Below are 20,546 nucleotides of genomic sequence, written 5' to 3'. Positions count from 1 at the left end.
TTTGCTCAGAATGCCTCTTTTAATCTCTAAAAACCGAAGGGTACATGAGTTACACGTGTTGAACGATTATAATTATTGCGTAAGGCAATTACGTTACGTGGAAACTTGCAATCAGGTGTGCCAAAAAGACACATGGAATGAATGTTGGAACAGTCCTTCGACAAATGCATTATCAATTCTACATATTCCCTTTATTTTGTTTGTGTTTTTCTTCGAGAGGGAGGTGGAGAGAAGGGAAAGAAGGAGGGTGAGTGTATGAGTTTCCAATGTACCATATTCGCAGGTCATAAACTGTGGCCTGCTTCGACATCTGTGCTTCGCATGCTTGCAGTTTATATTTTATTTATTTATTTATTTATTTTTGATACACTTCGAAACCGGTCTCCTCGATACACCTAGGAAATTGGAAATCGGCCGACATCACAGCATTACATAAAAAAAAATAATGTGCAAACACAGATCCCTGTAACTGCAGCCCAATTAGCTTACTTCCAATAATCAGCAAGGTCATGGAATCATCACAGTTGACATAAAATCATTCCTTTTCTCCAACAGCCTCATCTCAGATCATCAATTCAGATTCAGATCTTGTCACTCTACCTTGAACATGCTGCTTCTACTCTCCCAACAATGGCGGAGCCCCTCAATGTCAGACATTGGATCAGCGCCGTCTCTCTTGCCACATCATGTGGTTTTGATAGCCTGGCATCCTGCCTTGCTCTCCAATCTGTCTGCCCATGGCTTCCAAGGCCATCTCCACACATGGCTGACTGACTTCCTCCACTCTCATAGTTGACGCGTGGCTCTCAACGGAACCCTTTCTTTTCCTCTCAATGTCAAGGCTGGAGTACCCCAAGGCTGTGTTCTAGGCCACATAATATTCCTAATCTTCATCAATGATCTCAGTGGCTCTGGAAAATACTGGGTTTATTGAAGTCGGGTTTTTTTTTTTAATTTTAAACTCTGGTAGGGGAAACTGGGCTCAACCCATTACTTCCAACCCAAACTACAGGAGTAACCAAAATGCTGGAATCTGGGCCATTTTTATTTCATTTTTGCACACACGTCAATCCGGGGATGAGTCTTACTCGGCGAACATCATAGCTCGCTCTGCAGATTGACCAGCCTGTTTCTGATTTTAGTTTTGATCATTACGAAGCTTGAGAATGCAAGTTCACAAAGGAAAGTCGTTGGGAACATCACAAGGACTTGTGCAACTATTTAGCGCAGACAGCTCACGATCCCCCAGCAAACCCACTTGTGGCCCCCTTGCAGAGTCATGACCCACCATTTGAGAAAATTTTGCTCCAGACTGTGTGTGTGTGTGTGTGTGTGTGTGTGTGTGTGTGTGTGTGTGTGTGTGTGTGTGTGTGTGTGTGTGTGTGTGTGTGTGTGTGTGTGTGTGTGTGTGTGTGTGTGTGTGTGTGTTAGTTATACACACACACACATAAATATAAATATATATATATATATATATATATATATATATATATATATATATATATATATATATATTGCTTTCAGAAAGTATTCACACCTCTCATTTGTCGCCCTCTGCTCATGAGTGGTGCTGCCTTTGAAGCCGGCCCACCCCTCTCCAGGGCTTCACAGCTCACTGCGCCGTCCTGGCCTCCAGTCCATGGCCAAACCAGCCCATGATGTTTCCATTGGATCAGTGCCCTTCTGTTTAATGCCATTAGTCCTGGTAGTGGCTCAGCACTAGTGGCTCAGGTGTTTGGCTCAGTGGTTAGCGTGATGGCTTGGGATCCTGGAGTCCTGAGTTCAAGCCCCTTTGGCCGCTGAATTAATACACCAGGGGGGTTGGCTCAGCCTGTCATCCTTCCGAGGTCGGTGAAATGAGTACCAGTTCCAGTGTGTGAACTGGTCGAGGGACACTGCATCAGCGACACAGTTGCGATTCAAGAAATGATAGCTACCCCAGCAGCTAAGCTGCCATACGACCACCACTGCCACAAGTCCTCTTGACCTTGCCTGTACAGGAGATTTTACACAACACAACCTTACCCTAAACTTCCTGATGATTCACAATCACTTCTTCCTCGATACACATATTACATGCTCCTTGGCCAAATCACTGTTGCAAGTGTCAAGCTAGCCTACTCGAGCACATGGATCAAGCTATTCTTAACAATTTCTGGCTATGGATCTCTTCCACCCCAACGCCCCTCCCCCCCCCCCACACACACACATTTTGTCCATGTAACAATACATGTTTGCTATTGACATGCCATCACCTGTTTTTGAACCTCATGTGATGCATTATCATTGTGTTTAACATCCCGTGTCATATTTGGTAGCTACCTTGTTGAAAGAGCTCACACAATTGAGTGGCCCATTCGCCTTGCTCAATATTTCTTGCAGGATAACAACCATGTTGGCCTTGTTCCACACATTTAGGGAAGCAATGGACTTGGCCTTCGGGTTTCAAGAAACTTCGAATGTATTTATGAGTTAATTTGCTTGCAGCCTATTCAAGGTTGCTGGCAATAACTAACATTTTGAGAGCGGATTTGTGACTTTTTGTTTGCTAGTTGCATTTGCATGTGCTGCTTTTAACCGAGGTGCCCTGGGTGGCTGGGCATTCGTGAGGTCGAGGATCATATTGGGAGTATTGATGGACTTTGGCAGGTGCGCATGATTCCCCTGTCCTTTAGTTGACACTGTTTGTACTTCAACCATTTTGTTCAAGTCTGTGTATGATAAATAAATAAATAAATAAGCCAGAGTGAAATGTTTCTTCCAATTTGAAATTGGTACATTTCATTTTTAGTGCCACATAGTCGTTTTTTTAAAGGAGATTTTTGAAATGTTTCAGCTTAGCTTTCGTCTTTTTGTCTGTCACACTATCCAGCCCCTCTAAATATCTTCCTCCCGGCACACCAAAGAAGGGCAGAAGCCGAGAGTGGGTGCCAGGTGGCCTTTGGCTGTATTAGACATTTTGTTTTTGCACTGCTCTGTTTACTAGCCCCTCTTGCTCGATGTACGACATTCTAATTGTCAATTTACACACAGCACGTCTCATTGTAATTTCCTTTTACTTTTCTTGTCAATACAAATATTCAATATTTTGTTTTAAAAGGAAAAAAAATCATTTGGTATATGGTTGTTTTCATGAGATTTTCATTGATGAGCCACAAATATTACTTTTGTCAAATAAAATTTCTGTGTTGAGATCAAGCTGCATATCCCTGCAACAGGATGTTTCGAGCACGTGACTCGACATCTTGAGGACATCAAAGGAGAGTATTCCTTGATTTTTATTGTTATTATTGTTGTTATTATTATTTTTTTAAAGATAATTTGTCATTTGTCGAACGATACATGTATTGTTTTTAAAGTAAATCAAGATTTATTAATTTATGTTATGTTTGAAAATGTTTTGGAATAATTTTTTTTAATATTTTTTATTTTTTTTAAACTTTTTATCGACCATAATTGGATGATTAAAAACCTCTGCTTTTCTGTTGAATTGGTTGTATTCTACACTGCTTTTAATGGTTTAATCAACAAGTGGGGTCGGAGTAGTATATTATGGATTGATTTTGATGTAAGTTTGTTTAATTTAATTGGCATATTAAGCCTTTTGGTGTTCTTTAATATTTCAGCCATCGGTGATGAAACAGTTTTTGCAAATATCCAAAATGTGTCGCTTGAAATGCTTGACTTGTTATTTTTATTATTATTATTATTGTTGTTATTATTATTTTTTTAAAGATATTTTGTCATTTGTTGAACGATACATGTATCGTTTTGAAAGTAAATCAATAGTTATTTATTTATGTTAAGTTTGAAAATGTTTTGGAATTATTTTTTTAATATTTTTTTATTTTTTAAAAACTTTTTATCAACCATAATTGGATAATTAAAAACCTCTGCTTTTCTGTTGAATTGTTAGTATTCTACACTGCTTTTAATGGTTTAATCAACAAGTGGGGTCGGAGTAGTATATTATGGATTGATTTTGATGTAAGTTTGTTTAATTTAATTGGCATATTAAGCCTTTTGGTGTTCTTTAATATTTCAGCCATCGGTGATGAAACAGTTTTTGCAAATATCCAAAATGTGTCGCTTGAAATGCTTGAAAAAAAACTTGTTATTTTTATTTTTATTTTTGCAATCTGGTAGAATGGGGAATTGTAACAATACGGCATCATCAACAGCAGGAAAGATGTTGAAACTTGAGTGAAACTGTTTTGTATCTTGAAAAATTTACATCACCTGCTGAAGATTATTTTTGAAATTGCTGAGAAGTTTTATTTACTGCAACTGCTCATTTCTGCATTCTTATACAATCACACAGCCTCAAATTAATAAACATGCATCGGATCCCATAAGTGACAAGTATAGCGGGTTTATTTGTTGCTTTTTAGCAGCGTCTCGCGTAGAGAGAGCTCGGCGTTGTTGTTGTTGTTGTTGTTGTTGTTGTTCTTCTTCTTCTTCTTGTTCTTCTTATTCTTATTCTTATTCTTCTGAAGACAAAACCTTAATCTCTCAGACTCGGCTCTTGTATATACAAGATCTGGCTCTCCTTAAATACTAAACACCTGTACACATCCTCACATAGACGGTGCCTTTTGAGAGCGTCTATCATGAACTTTAAAATATATTCGGACATTTGCTTTAAAGTTTCGAAAAGTTCATGTTACTATTTAAAGATTCTTCCATTTATCGTATTGTAATTTCGTAAATACACTTTATTTCGTAAATACACTATATAATGTAAATAGATTATGACGGGTCTCGCTATTGGCTTAATCAAGGCACGTGACGAAATATCGGAAGTTGTTGTTGTGTTTTTTTTGTTTTTTTAGCCGACAAAACCTTTAGTTGTTGTTGCTCTTAGACACATTTGTCCTTGTTTTCTATTGCCCGACCAGCTGATTCGGATTTGAATCTTCTCCATGTTTACATCCACTCAAAACATCCACTCAATGGCCGTGCGTTTTGTTGATATGAGAAAAATGGTTACCATTTGGTCTGTGGCCAAAATGTTTCAATCATTGTGATTGCTCTGGGTGTCTCAGCAATGATTTGGCAAATAACAGCATTTCCAGGAATGTTTGTGATTCTAACCTTGTAGATATTTGCCTTTATTTCTGTAGACAAACCAGTAATACAAAGTTTTTTTCCTTCTTCTTCTTCTTCTTCTTCTTCTTTCGCCTTTCATTCACTTTAATATATATATATATATATATATATATATATATATATATATATATATATATATATATATATATATATATATATATATATATATATATTTTTTTTTTTTTTCACTACTCACGGATTTACTAAAGTGCTTTGATCATTTCCATGATGCTGTTCATGTTTCACAAATGTATTTGTCATGTGCAGATTGTTAGCCTCTCAACTCGGCCATAGGATGACCCAAAGCTGCGATCCCACAAGGATACCGTATGCTGAGGCAGCTGCTAGATGTTTAATGGGTTCACTACGGAGATGATATTGAGATTGTCAGCCATTCTGTGCATTGTTGATGTCAGCATTGGGTAAAGATTGAAAAATCATCAAGTTGATCCAATTGTTGTTGAGTATTACACAAGGGAATGAGGTGGAGCTGTTGATGGTCTTGGTGATTATTTTGAAAATGAATTTAAAATGAACATCCTGTGCTTTCAATTCCATATATTTGTACTTCTTTACTGAATTATTTTCTTTGTTTGCCTCTCACCCCCCCACCCCCTCCTTTCCTCCTCCCCTTGATTGTTATTGCAAATTACAGTTAGCCTAGAGAGGCCTTGGATCAGTATGCCGGACTCGCCTGTTGATGTGAAGAACCAGATACGACCTGCAGGCTCCTCGCCCACCATGCCCCCACCACCCACCACGCAGGGAGCATCTCGAGCTACCACCTTTACCGCCACTGCCAGTAAGATCACTCTGAATGTGTTACCCGTGTACTTCTGACATGGTATTTGGTATTCCACAAAGGAGGATTCAAGGTATCGGCTTTTGTTGATGTATCTTTATGCTTGATTGTAGGCAGTTTCAGGGATAAGGGCTCATGGAGTATAGAAACAATTCCATAAGTAACTCGAAGGGCACTCGGTAGAGTGCCTATCTCCACCACGTAATGCCTGATCCACGAGAACATATCTGGTCCAATACATTTTTTTCAAATATCATGCTATGCATCGTTTTTGGCCCCATCTCTCATTGGTGAAGAATCACTCAAAAAAATTCTCGTATCCAGATCTGGATCTTCACCAATATCGAACCAGTTCGTCCTTGTCACACATTCAACCTTGCCACTAAATTTCATCTGGATCCGTCCACAACTTTTTGAGATAATCCTGCACAGAGACACATAGAAAGGTGTGAAAACATAACCACCTCCACCTTCGGTGGCGGAGGTAATAATCGTTTATTAATTGGGATGAAATGACAATATTTTATGCAAATTAACCAGTCATTGCAATTGCACAATTTGGTTTTTTCTGTTTTTGCCAGATCAACCATGATTCTTTTCATATCGATTTTTACAAAAAAATATATTGGATCTGATGAAGTACTGCATTGATAACTACATTGTCTTTTTAACCAAAATGGCTATAAAGGAGAACAAATGGGAAAGGTATTACAAAGCAGACGTTCCTAAAAAGGCAAAATATAACAGATGGCATGAAATAAACTTATGATGGTACATGTTCAAAAGTTGCATCCTGCCCCCTCTCTCCCTTCTTTCCTAGCTATCATTCTTCTCACTCCTATTTGTGTATACATTTACAAAAACCTGATATTGTCACTTTACAAGCTGAGCTTTCCAGAATGGCTTTTGGGTGCATTAGAGGTGAATGGTGCAGGCAGCATGGGCTGGTGCCTCCAGCGGATATCCGTGTATTTTTGGCGAATGAGGGTCATGGGGCACGCGCCGCAAGTGATGACAGCTTTGCAGCAGGTGTCAGCTGTCACACTGTAGGTGATGAGAAAAGGGGGGGAGGGGGGGGGAGTTGGGTGGTTGCGCAACGAGCACGTGGAGAAATGGGAGATGAATAACCTCGGAGAGGCAAAGGCAGGGGCAGAAGCAGTGGAGGGAGCTTTTGGAATCGGTGCTGTCAATTAATCCTGCATTGGCCCAGCTGTTCTGCCTTCTCCAGTGTGCATTTAGTCCATTCTATTTTGCCACCCCCCGCCCCCACCCCCACCCCTTGATTTTAATCCCTTAAGACAAAGTCCATCTGGCTATGATGGTGTTCCATCGATTTGATGCTACGATATTATTAGCGTGCTGGGGAAAGTGGCGAGTTGGAGAGGAAGAGAAGAATCGATACATCTTTAACTTACCTGATGCAGGTAGGTCCCTCTACCCTAATGAGGCTTTTTGTCCCCTTTGGCTGCTTTTGTTGTGCAATTAAAAGGCCTGTTTTTTTTTTTTTGCAATGCATGCCAAGAGATGGTTACTAATCCAAAATACTTTGGCCTCATATTTATTTGGCTTAAAAGAGGATGCTGCACAGTTGCATTTATTTTGAACATGCCATTCTCGACAATTCCCCATCCCCCGTATCGAGTGATGGGATGTCTAGCATCAATGGGTATTTCTCAGTTGAGCCATCGTTGGGTTCATGTGCCATGCTATGCAGTGCAAGCATTGATCCCTGCACGTGTGTCGGCTCACCATCGCATTTATTAAAGGGGAATGAGATGTGACGGGAGGCCTTTCTGCACGCTGCGCTTCAGGTACACTGGAATACGATGTTGAAGAAGATAGACTTGGAGTGAGTTTTCCCTCGGGGGGGTGTGAAAGAAAAAGGATGTGAAGTTGATTGAAGGAGAAGTAGAGAGCGAGGATTGCTGCAAAGGAAGGGTGCACATTTGTGATAGTGACGTTATTCTGCGTAATTTTTTTTGATTTAGCTGGTTCTGGAAATGCTCGGTTTATTGTATTGCAAAGAAACGTTATTTATTTATTTATTTATTTATTTATTTATTTAGTGTGTTCATGAATACTCCAAAGAGATGGCTGAATGTTTCCAAGCTTTAGTGCACAACAAAAAACGAAAAAAAACCCATCATCTAGAAGCCCTTTAAGGACATGCACTTTGCTGAGAGCACAACATTTTCTGGACTGCAAAGAGCAATTATCTGCTTCGGATGCATTAACGGCCTTTCTTTCCGTCCCTTTGCTTGTGTGGCACAGTGTTGAACGGAAGAACCTCGAACCATTCGCCGACAATTGCCTCGATGGGAGGCTCACCATCCTCACCACCAGGCAGCTATCATGGCAATGGTCCCTCACCATCACCCTCCTCGTCGTCGTCCTCGTCTGCCTCATCTGTCGCTGCAGCAACAGCATCTGCTCTGGGTGCGCCGCCACCCCCATTGCCCCCTGCTTGTGGGGCACGGCAGCTGAGCAAGCTGAAGCGGTTTCTCGCCACTCTGCAGCAGTTTGGAAGTGATATTTCGCCCGAGATTGGGGAGCGAGTGCGAGCCCTTGTTCTTGGTCTTGTGGTAAGAGTTGTTTTGATTCCTTGTTTCATTTTCTTCTGATTAAACCTCTTGTGTAGGGAGGGAGGGAAGGGGTGGAGAGTTAAACGTTGAGATTCTTATTCATAACATCAGTGATCCAATATACACATTGCATGAAGCATTCCCAGTGATTCGTAAACATGGAAAATCCTTCTTTGTACTCACATTTTCTCGAGTCTCATTCCTGTAACATTTTGCTCGGAACGCTTGCTTGCCCGAAGCCCAACCAGTTTTGGTGACCCAATTCCAAAGCTTGCAATTGCATTTTTATCTGGCTGACTGTTTTTGCATTTTTAAGGAGAAGAATTGTATCCTTGTTAATTGTCAGATGGTCATGGAGAGTGGATGGAGGTTCAACAATACAACCAACTGACCTTGAGTCTTGGGCCAACTGTAACGCCAACCCCACTCCCCACACACACCTTCCTTTTCTTTGAACAATGGAAAGAAATAGCCCTAATCACTGATGGCCCGGAAAAGGAACACCTTTCAGAACAAAGTCTGTGAAAGACTCAGAACTTTGCAGGCACAACACACCCCCACCCCCCACCCCAAGCCCTCAAAAAATATTTATTCCATCAATTTGTTTGTGATTTGTAAATTGATATTTTACAAAGCAAAATCCCCATAGGTTAGCATCAATGGGGAGGAGGAGGAAAATTCTCCTCGATTGCTGTATTGAGTGCGGAGAGAAAAGCGTTGTCATAAAGATTATCACTGGTACCCACAGTGCATGAGGAAGTGATGGCACATCCCCCAATCTCAGCGGCTGTGTTTGTGTGAAAGTGAAGTCTCGTGTTGTCTCATGTATCTGTCAGTATGTATGTGATTTGTGCTGTAGCTCCTCCATAATCCTTAAAGTTGTAAAAAAAAAAAGTAAATAAATAAAAGTAAAAAAACAAACAAACAATTGTATTCTGAAATGGGTAAACAATTTGTACAGTTTTTTATTTTTTTTTTTTGGTCGATTTTATTCTAGTTTGGGGCAATTGCATTTATAACTACAATTCAGATTAATTCTGCTTAAAATGTGATTAAACATCCAATTAACCCTTCCATATTAAACCCTTTCAAATATCCAGACTCACTGGCATAATGGTTCGAGCAACCGTTCAGAATCTGCGAGGTTAGCGGTTCAAACCCCAGCTGAGTCCTACCAAGGACTTAAAAAATGGTACTTCCTGCTTCCTTTCTTGACGTTCAGCATTTAAAAGATTAGGAGCACGAACAATCCCCATAGGGTGACATCCATGGGGAGGAGGAAATTCGGAAATGCCCCACTGAGTCCAGTAAGAAAGGTGGCACCTTTGTTGTGACATTGTGACGTATCCAGAGTCCCTGGGAAGTGGTGTGTGGTGTTTTTTTTTAATATATATATATTTTTTTTTTTGGCAGCTCCATGCCGAGACTTAGATCATGTAAAAATACGAACAAACTTGATTTACCCCACAATGGATTGATGTATTTATTTAGAAGTTAAATACATTCATATATTTAAAAGCATTTCGCAAAGTTTAAATCATTAATCTTACCCCTTTTCACAGTTTAAAGGTCCACTGCATTTAAAACTGTGTCAACTTTGTTTGGTATTTTACAATAATAGAGCAAATGTAGATGTCACCAAAACTTCCAAATTGACATTGGAAATGGTGCCACCTTTGGTGCTTTTTTTTTCGTCCTCCAGATCTTGATTTATCTTTATGATATGTTGCGATAAATACAATTTCTTTCAAGAATATAAAAAAAATTATAAAGTGCATTTCCAAGAATTTTCCGCAGCACATTGCCCACGGCAGTTGGGCCGAGAAGGGTATTCCCACCCGAAAGGCAGGAATGGCCGCTCCTGATTATAATGAATTGCCAGTAATACATCAAGAAATGAAAATTGGTTTTAATTAAAATGATTTTTGAGGTATGAAAGTAAAAGATTAAATATGGCCGGTACAGCCCCTAAAAATCTGGTTAGAACCCTAAACAGTTGCATAATCCATGTGACGCAATCTCCAAAATGATTATTTCATTACTGAAATGGATAGACATGCTGCTGTTATTGTCAACGTGCAGTTTTGATAGCTGCACGGAGAAAAGGGTCTGCTAAGGTCCTCCCCCTCCCGGGTGGAGGGCGAGGGAGTTGTACCCATGAGCTGATCCTGAGTACCTCCAGCAAGTTCGTGGAAATTTGTAAGTTCGACATGAAAACGTGTTCGTGCATTTTAAATTTTGTGGAGCGGGCATAAGCCACATGACAATCTCAAAAATGTTAACGATGCGAAACCCCATTGAACGTTGACATCGGGAGAAAATAACTTTCAGTGTAACCTGAACTGAAGAGAAACGGACATCAAAACTTATTTTATTATGAACTAAGGTTTATGAACCTGGTGTAAACAAGATTTAGTATTGATGTGCAGTCCTCTATTGGCAGGCACTGCATTGATACAAGTACCACAGTTAATAGTGCTAACAGTTTGATGGATTGAATGATTCACTTGTGAAATCTACTTTTCTTGTACTAAGAGATCCTGCAGCCATGCATGCTTGAGCAAGTATGGACCACATATGAACTTGAGATAAGGCAACACACACGCGGATCATATTTCTTGGAGACGACTGTTTGGAGAAACACACAAGTGTGTGTGGCTGTAAGCAGCAGCACTGCATGGAAACAATGAAATTCGATTTGCAAAATATGGCGGGAAAAAGTGAAGCAAATTTAAATTAATAATTGATTGAATACAGGGATTTGTAAATTCATGGTGTCAGTAAACCCGGAAATGCTCATTTGAACGCCCATTTTATCAAAGCTTTTCCATGTAGGCCTCCGTGCCATAACTATTCAAGTTTGCTTTGGGAAACCATTGAAGTTCGTCCACTTTTGAAATCGGCTTCCAATAGCGAAGCGTATTTTACGTTGAATTGTGGACAATGAAGTATGATACAGTAGTTGTGAACCTACACCACATATGCTGGCCATGCTTGTTGCTAGCTACTCACTATGGCGTGATTAGAAACTGTATGCATACTGCACGTTCATTTTTTTGATGGATCTGGTCATGCAATTTGTCTACAAAAGGCAATTAAATTTGAACTTCTCAGTTGTTGCACGAAAATCGATGTAGCGTGAAAATTTCTACTTCTGCAGTAGTAGGATGAACATTTTCTATTTCTTTTATTAGTCTTCTAATTACTAATGGCTAAGTTTTGTTTATCGGTCACAAAAGTAGAAGTACAACAAAACTGCCAATTTTAAAAGTTGACCCATCAGATCCCATACTTGTGATACATGTTAACCCGTGTTATGACCCAGGTGGCAAGGTCATGCCTTGCCCGGCCCTGAACATCTATGCCCCTCTCTTCCAGCCTGACGCGATGGTGATGACTCGTGCCAAAAACAAATGCTACGGAAACGTTAAAACCAAATACACACACTCATTTTCTTGCATTTGTTGGCAGCTGTTCTGTCCTTTCTCTTATTTTCATCGAAGCCAGACTGCATTTTAATTTTGTCGGGATTGCATCGGCTTTCAATCGTTTCAGTTTGGTCATGCCAAACCAGGAATGCAACCTTGTGTCAAACGCATCATCTTCGAAGTGAGCTCTGCAAATGATGCTCAAAGCCATTGGCCCCTGCCACTTTCCTCTTGTAAGTTTGACTTTTGCTTTCCAATTTTTCCTTGGGCATGGATCTTTGGGGAATGTGTGCAAACTATCACCATCTTTGGTTGCATTGCTATAACCAGCAATGATGCGTCTGGCTGACATTCTCAATTTTCATCGCAAAGCGTGGAGATGTTTTCAATTCTTCTTTCTATAGTGGAAGACAAAATCGCTATTGCAGCTCTACCACGATGCACTTCCACATGTAAGAGCTTTCTGGAGACGACGTAAAAGGGTCACATGCTGTTATCCATCGTACCAGTGATGGATTTTGGTGGTTTTGGGATCCTCGGGTCCTGAGTCATGGGTCGCTGAAATGGGACAATCACGGATACAAAACATGACTGAAGTACACTAGAATTGTCATTTCAAAATTTTAATTTAAGAAAACGGTGATGAATGTGTTTTGGAGAAACCAAATTTATTCATTAAACCAAACATGAAACTCTCCTTTCAGTGGACCTTTTAACGATGTGTATGAATGAGCTCCTGAAAAATTGAATTCAAGAGCCTGCAGATCATTTGGCCTGGTTGGTCTTTGGTTAAAGAAAATACTTATTCAAGGGAACCCATCCCTCCAAACCACTGTTTCATTCTTTCCAACTAATTTTAGAGTTGTGCTATCTACAACAGAAATTGTCTATTTTGGATACTTCCACCATATTTCTACATAACTGTTTAATCACCTTTATGATTGTGATATGCCTTGTATTTACTTTAATTCTGCTAGATTAAATTACTTCAGAATTTTTTTTATTTTTTATTTTTATTTTTACTGTAAAGTAAGAATGCATGTGAATCATAAATGTGTGTTCATTTTTATCAAGTTGAAAATTAGTGAAATTGTTTTTTAAACTTTTGATACATAATTATTGTGAGCATAGAAACAAACTTGTAACTTTTATGGAATTCAACAATTCCAAAAACATTTCAAGCAAAAAAAAAGTTACCCTGTAATGAGAGGTGATGGAAACACTAAATTGGAAGAAAGGAAAAGAAGGTTTGAATAATACAAGTATCATGGAGAAGGGAGGAAAGGTCACATATGGCAGCACGTGTATGTTTGGGAGGGAGAAGCATATCATATTTGTGCCTTTTAAAAAAAAAAAAAAAAAATTTTTTTTTTTTGTGCATTTCAGCCAGACCCGAGAATTAATGGCCCCTTACGCACCATCATTTCCATTCAAGTGCGGTACCTTATCATATTCCTGTTAATCCTTGTCCTTGCATCATTGTACCGAATTGTTCCATCTGGAAACTTGGTTTTTGTATGCAGTGAAATGTGCAAGTCCAAACTTGGTCCCAATTGCAATCCATGCTTCACTTTTGGAACTATTATTTCAAATATGTGCAGTGACTTTCCTGCCAACCATGATTCATTTAATCAGCAATGTTTTTCTTTTTTTCTTCAGTGAAGCATGAGTTTTGCTCACCATCCATATGTTTTTACATGACGACAATGCATGGTTCTTGGTTTCATAAAGGACCTGGAAAGAGGTTGTTGTTGTAGTCATTCCCCACCAAGATGTGAATTGTTTTTTTTTTCCGAATAAAGACAAAGTTAACTAGAGCCAAGTCGATGACGTGCCATCGCAAATCCCCACGCTTCCCACCGAAAGTAAAGTTGAAAGATGCCAAATGGTTCTCCCAGGAATGTCCCAAGAGCAAATTTTGACTTGAATTTTTTTTCCCCCCGTTTTGATCCCCTGGTGCTTGAACTGGTTGTCAAATCCAAAATATTGTTACGTATTTCATGCACTTCCCAATGTTGATTGCATATTTATACAAAGTTTAATTTTTTTTTTTAAGTATTAAAATGTGCCTGTAATTGCATTTTTTTGGTATTTGACCTTTTGACCCTGCCCATGACACTGATCTAGCACCTTTGTGCCATGTGGTGATCGTAACTACCAAAGTTGGTGAATTTCTGCCCAACAGTTTAGGAGTAGATCGCATGACAGACAGACGAAACAGATAATTTTTTTTTTAATTTTTTTAGTTTTTTTTTTTCCAAAAGCATTGGGGGGGGGGGGTAATACCTGAAACATTGCCTGGGCCAAGAATGAAAACCAAAGAGATCAAGGTGTAACTAAGTGATTAAATACACTTGAGGTTGGCAACGCCTCCTTTATAAATATGGAGTATTTCCAAGATACCGAGGCTTAAGATTATTGTATATGAATGAAAACGATGTTTATATCTAAACCTGTATTCAGGGAGAGAGGGAAGGGGGACTGAATGAAAAAAAAAATCGGACACGATCTTAATATTTACAAAAATTCACTGTTTTGTTGCTTTCTTTGAGTGCAATTTGTGCAATGGAGTAGAGTATCAAAATGAGCTGTGATTTGACAATTCGTTCAAGATTTATTTAACATGCAATTGTGTATTGAAGATGGAATCGTAACAAAATGCCACATAACTACAGCAACATCCAGCTTGCCCTTGTTCGAATCCAAATGATCCTTTTCTCGATTGACGACCAGTGAGCGAAATGTGCTCGGTTTTGAAGTAGTGAATATTAATGAAAATAATTAGAAAACGAGCTTTGCTCTCACAATAAAAGTAAGACTAATTTCAAACAATAAATAGAGTAGAGCGCACCAGACAATTTAATCACCAAACCTCAGGAGTTTTGAATCCATAACCACTAAACTTTGCAGCATCTCGCCTTTTTCCAAGTGATAGCGATTCTGCTCTTCCTTATGAAAGCAAGAGAAGAAAGATGATGCAAGGGGTGATACTTTGGTAATTTGCACTATTTATGCAAAGGCAGTTGCCAAGATGGAGGATGGTGCTGATCACCGCGCAGGAGGGTTAATGTTAATGCAAATACTCAAAATGAGGAGCCATTGCTTGCTGACGAGGACAGTACAGCCATTGTTCGAGTAATGTGGAGGGGAAAAAATGCATTTGGTGAGACACCTAACATGCTACCTGAGAACCCTCATCCAATCTTTCCCTTTCTTGTGTTGACAGCTTGGCAGTGTGGGTAGGTGTGGAAGGGTGGGGGGTGGGGGAGGTGTAGGAGAGGGTTGATTGTGGTGCTTGATGCCATACTCTTGAAAATGTTAGTTTGCAAGTCATGAAATTTCTGTGACAAAGAAGCAGTCGTGGATAGGTCACCGATCTGTCACAAGATGTGGAAATTTATGCCGATCAGCCATGGTAATCAAACTCACACCACCAAGGTCAATGTGACAAGGTTTTATACCCACTCCACTGCTGAGTTGCTCAGGGGTAGCTGGTTGGAATTATTTTTTTAATTATTGGTGGTTGCCGTTACCCAACTTTGTCGTCTCAATTTTACTGTTCGTCAGCATTCAGCTATGAGGGTTTGTTTCAATCTCTTGATTTTATAGTTTGGAAAAACTGTTTCATTGTACATCTACATGCAACATTTTGTTACGGCCACAGGATTCAGGTCTACTATGAGGAGGTATCCTCGTTCCCCCTCGGATTTATCCGTGCCTGAGGCCACCGAGCACGAACAACTTCATGTCTTTGTGGGTTGCTAGGCAACCGTGAATGCCAATTAGTCAACCACGTGGTCCAGTGTCCTTCCTCTAATTGCCATTTAACTGGAGGTTCTCCTGATCGGGGGACGCACCCTCGGCTATGTATTAAGCTTATCTTAGATCTTAACTGGGGCAGCCGAGCAACCGCTAGTGCATACCAGACTTAGATGAAAGCCAATTAATTGGGGAATTCTAATCTCCCAGACTAACCGAGGTGCGAACAGCGCTGGAACAATGGGGAAAAGACGAACACAGATAGATCGGAAATCAAGGTCAACAAAAGGGGATTTATTATTTACAGAGCAATGTAAAATGCGAAGGTACTATGCAGCATTTCTAATGCATAAGCAGGAATCAAAAAAAAAGTACGCAAGAATAATGGTCGCAATCGAGTACAGGAAAGAAAATGGGCAAGAAGTAGAACTTAACTTGATGCCTTACTGACCGGCCATACGCCAGACATGGGTACCCAATCAGACCAACCGCAGAAGAAGATATGGGTAGAAAGAGGAGAGAAAGGATGAGGTCACCGGCCTCTTTGCTCACCGGGTGGGGCAGTCATGCCTCCGTGACCCAAACGCCAAAGGGAAGAGCCAAAGAAGGAATACTGATAGTTGTCTCAGTTGTTGGATCATAGAGGTGCGGTGGGTGCTCATTTTGCACGTGGTACAAGAGGAAACTGTGAACATGCATATCAGTGGTTGTGCCCTGAAAAGGACAGTTAGGTGGCAGCAAAAGCCTCGTCGAGCTCCTGCATTAATGTGTGAGATGAATAGCCTACTGTGTGAGAATCGAAAGAGTGTAAGCTTGGCTTTGTTTCAGCCATAATTATTATACTCCACTCAACATTCCAGCTCTGCAGCTCTGACCCACCAATGTGAGTGCCACCATTCAAGCCCCTTCTCTTGCGAAACCCCACAAAGCAAGCACAGGATGACCACCAAAGCCAAGAACTAACGTGCCTCAGCAGCGGCTCTCCTCCCTTTCTATAATCATTCAGCAAGGGCGGGGCCTAATGTGTATCAAAATTGCCTCTTGGAATAATCTCGGCTGCCGATTGGTACATCACCGCTTTAGCCCTGCCCACGTCACACCTCCACGACGATTCCTACCCAGTTGGTCGCTCAACCACAGCACGCAATGGACCCTCTGTGATTAACATGGGTGGGGGCTCGGGACAGTTACAGGTGTGGGGGCGAATGCTAAGAGCTCGTAATTGCTTGTAGGAGTGAACAGAGCAATTATTTAGCAACAGGATGCTAATAGCCAATTAGCACTTGGTCATCCTGAAGTTTGGATGAAGTCTGCTCTCGCCGTTTCCTGCATTTCCTCCCACATGCTTCCAGGCTGCAGAAGCGTCCATGAGGTAGGAGATGTGATTGGGGGGGGGGGGTGGTTGTAGATGAGGTGGTGATGAAGGAGGAATGGCGGTAGTTCGTGTGTGGTGGAGGTGTCATTGTGGTTCGTGGGTTGTGAGGTTTTTGGGTCTTGGGGTGATGAATGGCCTGTATAATATCCTAATGCAATGTAAATTTATGTGTGCAAATAAAAATGTGCACCAATAAATGATAAGGGTTGTGTACTTACTATGTCATCTGAAGGAAGATTATGGGGAGGTTGAGTAAGGGGGCAGTTTGGTCTTTGCATGCGATTCAAACAAGCTTTTGGCGCGATATGTAAATTAGCCAGCAGATTTACAATTGCCCCCTAACAAATGTGGAGAAAGGGGGGGGGAAAAAACTTATCGAACCCTTTACCAACGCATTCAATCACATTCAACTCACTACACAAGGGGAACGGACTACTCTGAACTTGTACTATGGAAATAACGAAGCCAAGGGACCTGTGTATATTGTGTGCAATTGCCTTCGGTGCCGGTTCCTAGAACCACAACAACATGTTTTGTATTAATATGTATTTCTGATCCTGAAAGTTTGCATGTACAGTTAAACAAATGTAGGGGATTTGTTTCATATTTCAAACATGATACAGTTTAATATTACGAGGGAAAACAAATAGTCCTTTGATTGGAATGTTGGCAGGTATGAACCCTATTCCGACTTTTCTTTGATTTCTCAAGTTTCACGATTCACTTATTTTGCATGACGTCACATTGGCGAGTTCTTCGGGTCGGTTCGTTTTCTTGATTTTTTTTGACTTCTCACTGCTTAAAGACACCGTTAGTGTTCCTTCTGAACTGTTGTTATCCCCCACCTGGACAGTCTGCCAAAAAGTGTGTTTCATACAAAGTTGTCCAGTTTGCCGAAGGATCAATTCTATTTATAAAGGGTGTGACCTCGAGGGAACCTTGCAGTGGTGAGACATGACCAGGATTATTGATGGTATGCGTTGTGGGGAGAAGGGAGTGTGTCTTTTTGCAGCAGGTTCTGTAGGTTGCTGGATAGTGCTGTTACCTAAATGGAAAGATGAAACTTTTTTTTTCTTTTTCTTTTTTAATCATATCTTGAAATTGCTTCGTTCATTGAGAGAAAATGGATTTTATTACTTTTTTATTGTCTCATTTTTTTTTGGCTTTGTTCGGTAGAAATAGGATGTTGGATGCTTGGTTTAACGGAACTTAATTTAGCATGTCTCACGGAACTTATCGGCAAACAAAATGGCAGACTTGATGCTACAAGTAGTGGAGCTTCATGGTTAGACGGTTAGAGCATCCACTCCGTCTTGGGTGTCTCGGGTAGTTCGAACCCGGGCCAAGTTCCACCAAAGACTTTGTTAAAATAGTTATTTAATTTTTTTTTAAAGGTACATGTCGCTTCCTTCCTTGACCGTTGACCCTCAGCATTTAAAAGGATAGAGCACGGGCAAAAGAACGCTGGGAAGGTAATGGAAAACCACCAAGTATAACTCTTGCCAAGAAACTGCTTTGGCAGCCCCAACACTCTGTAAACAGAGTATGGTGCAGGTTTTTTTTTTTAAGGTTGATAATTGTTTAATTTCGAGATGTCGTTTTCTATAAGGATTGGTGTCATACAGCATAGAAGAGGACGACAAAGAAATTGGCACATCTTGCCCATCTGTATACTTTATAAGGAGTGCCCAAAGGGGACATTAGCCAACATGTCCTGTTCAGTTGGAAATGTGACAGGTACCATATTTACCGTAATTATTGCTACTCCCCGTGGAAGTCTGAAAAACCTGACTGTGTTGTCGTGCATGCAAGGCATGTAGGAAAAACAAATGACAAGCTCACTGATTGGCTCATAAAAGTGTGCGGCAACTGGAAAGCACACCCACAATTGGTTGATTATTATGATTGATGCATAGGTTGAGATAAAAGGTGGGCAGAGGAGTTGTGTAAAGTGGGATCACAGAGGAGAAGGCTGGTGTTGCAGATGCATTGCAGGGTTTGGCAGATGCTGGAATATCAAAACGCCAGTCACGGTTGCAGATCTACGAATGGCAAACCATGTCTGAGACCACCATCCCATGGTTCATCAGCTCTGGAGTAGTGGTGATGATACTTACTTCAGTCCCGGTGATGTGTTGTCTGTCTCATGGCTTTTCTGGCTTTGTGCAGTAGAGGCCCGTTGGCAGGAGCCACCGGTGATATAAAATTCTCGTAAGAGTTATGCTGTTCGTCAGTGTCTGGAAAGCATTCTTGGTGGCACACGTGTGCATGGCATAATCTGTGAGCTCACTGATTGTATATGCAAGAGTGTGAGGCGACTGACAAAACCAATTGTTTGAATGTAATAGCAGACTCTTGGGTTCAAAATAATAGGTTGCACACCAAATAATGACAGTGGAGATTGATGCTTTCTGGTCGGAATGGGGTCTCAGCAACAGGGTTGCATTGTTTGATAGGTTTCTGGAGTGGTGAAGCACTGATCATAGTTGCAAATGTTTGAAGCTCTGAACTCATAGAGACCATCATTGGAAAGAGCCACTGAGGTGCTGTGAACAGAGATGTGGAGGGTCATGTCACAGTACTTGAGATAACATGTGTGAGAAACCATTGATTAGGTTATCTCACCCACAGCTGAAGCTCTTTAGTTTGAAAGTGAGCTTCAATGGCAAGGTTTGTCTGTCTTGCCATGTTTACTGAGGATGACACCATCCTAGTGACTCCTTCCTTTTGACCCATGATGCGCTTGTCTTCCTGCCATGAGTGGCCGTGAAGCTGCCACCGTCCGAGCATACGGCTGTTCCATGGTGGTCTCCAAAGCAATATATGGCGCAATGCATATTTCATCCTCCATCATCTGTCTTTGTTCTTCAATGGCACAGCCTAGGTTTCAGCACAGCCCAGTCCAACTTTTTAGCTGTCCACCACACTTTGATCGGTCTTTTCCTTGGTGTTATTGATTCTGAGTCCCGTTCTCCAGAGACTGGTGCCTGCAGCACACGACAAACACACAAACGTGAGTGACACTTCTGAGCTTGCCCTCATTCCAAAGCCTGCCTCTCGACTTGCCTAGTTATCTCTGGCACCGAAGGCGAAGGAGGTGATGTTTTCACCTCTTTTTGTCTGTCTATGTGCAGGATATCTCAAAAAGTTGTGGATGGCTCCAGATGAAAGTTGGTGGGCAGGACTGGTTTGGGTGTGTGACATGGATTAACTGATGAGATTTTGGTGAAGATCTGGATCCAGATCTGACTGCTATAATTAAAGTGATTCTTCACCATTGAGAGACATGGGCAAAAATGATATGTAGCATGATATCTCAAAAATATATTGGGCCCGATACGTTCTCATGGATCAGTGATTGTGTGGCGGAGGTATGCACTCTACCGAGTGTCCGAGTTAAGTGTTGTGCTTACATATGGTGAGATCAGGAAGGTTAACATTAGGAATTTGTTGTTACCCCATGCATGTGAAGTGAAAATCAGGGTTAAGCA

At 40.8% G+C, this 20,546-nt stretch overlaps 1 protein-coding gene across 15 annotated transcripts in view; it reads left to right on the top strand.

The window, feature by feature from the left end:
* The window catches only part of LOC147023252 (protein CBFA2T1-like), a 251,142-nt gene that overhangs the window by 105,359 nt on the left and 125,237 nt on the right, over positions 1-20,546 (top strand). For 9 of the 15 annotated variants that reach the window (XM_085888482.1, XM_085888485.1, XM_085888477.1 and 6 more), the window contains 3 exons: positions 5,765-5,911; positions 7,210-7,335; positions 8,183-8,493. In XM_085888482.1, coding sequence (XP_085744608.1) covers positions 5,791-5,911; positions 7,210-7,335; positions 8,183-8,493 — 558 coding nt within the window. In that variant the 5' untranslated portion in view covers positions 5,765-5,790. Of the gene's footprint in view, positions 1-5,764; positions 5,912-7,209; positions 7,336-7,441; positions 7,723-8,182; positions 8,494-20,546 lie in introns of those variants that run through there. The other 6 variants (XM_085888488.1, XM_085888486.1, XM_085888489.1 and 3 more) reach the window with 2 other exon arrangements.

This window comes from Eptatretus burgeri, chromosome 7 (assembly GCF_056783735.1).
Source record: "Eptatretus burgeri isolate ZD-2024b chromosome 7, Ebu_testis_v1, whole genome shotgun sequence".
Lineage (NCBI taxonomy): Eukaryota > Metazoa > Chordata > Myxini > Myxiniformes > Myxinidae > Eptatretus > Eptatretus burgeri.
This window is presented reverse-complemented; position numbering and strand designations above follow the sequence as displayed.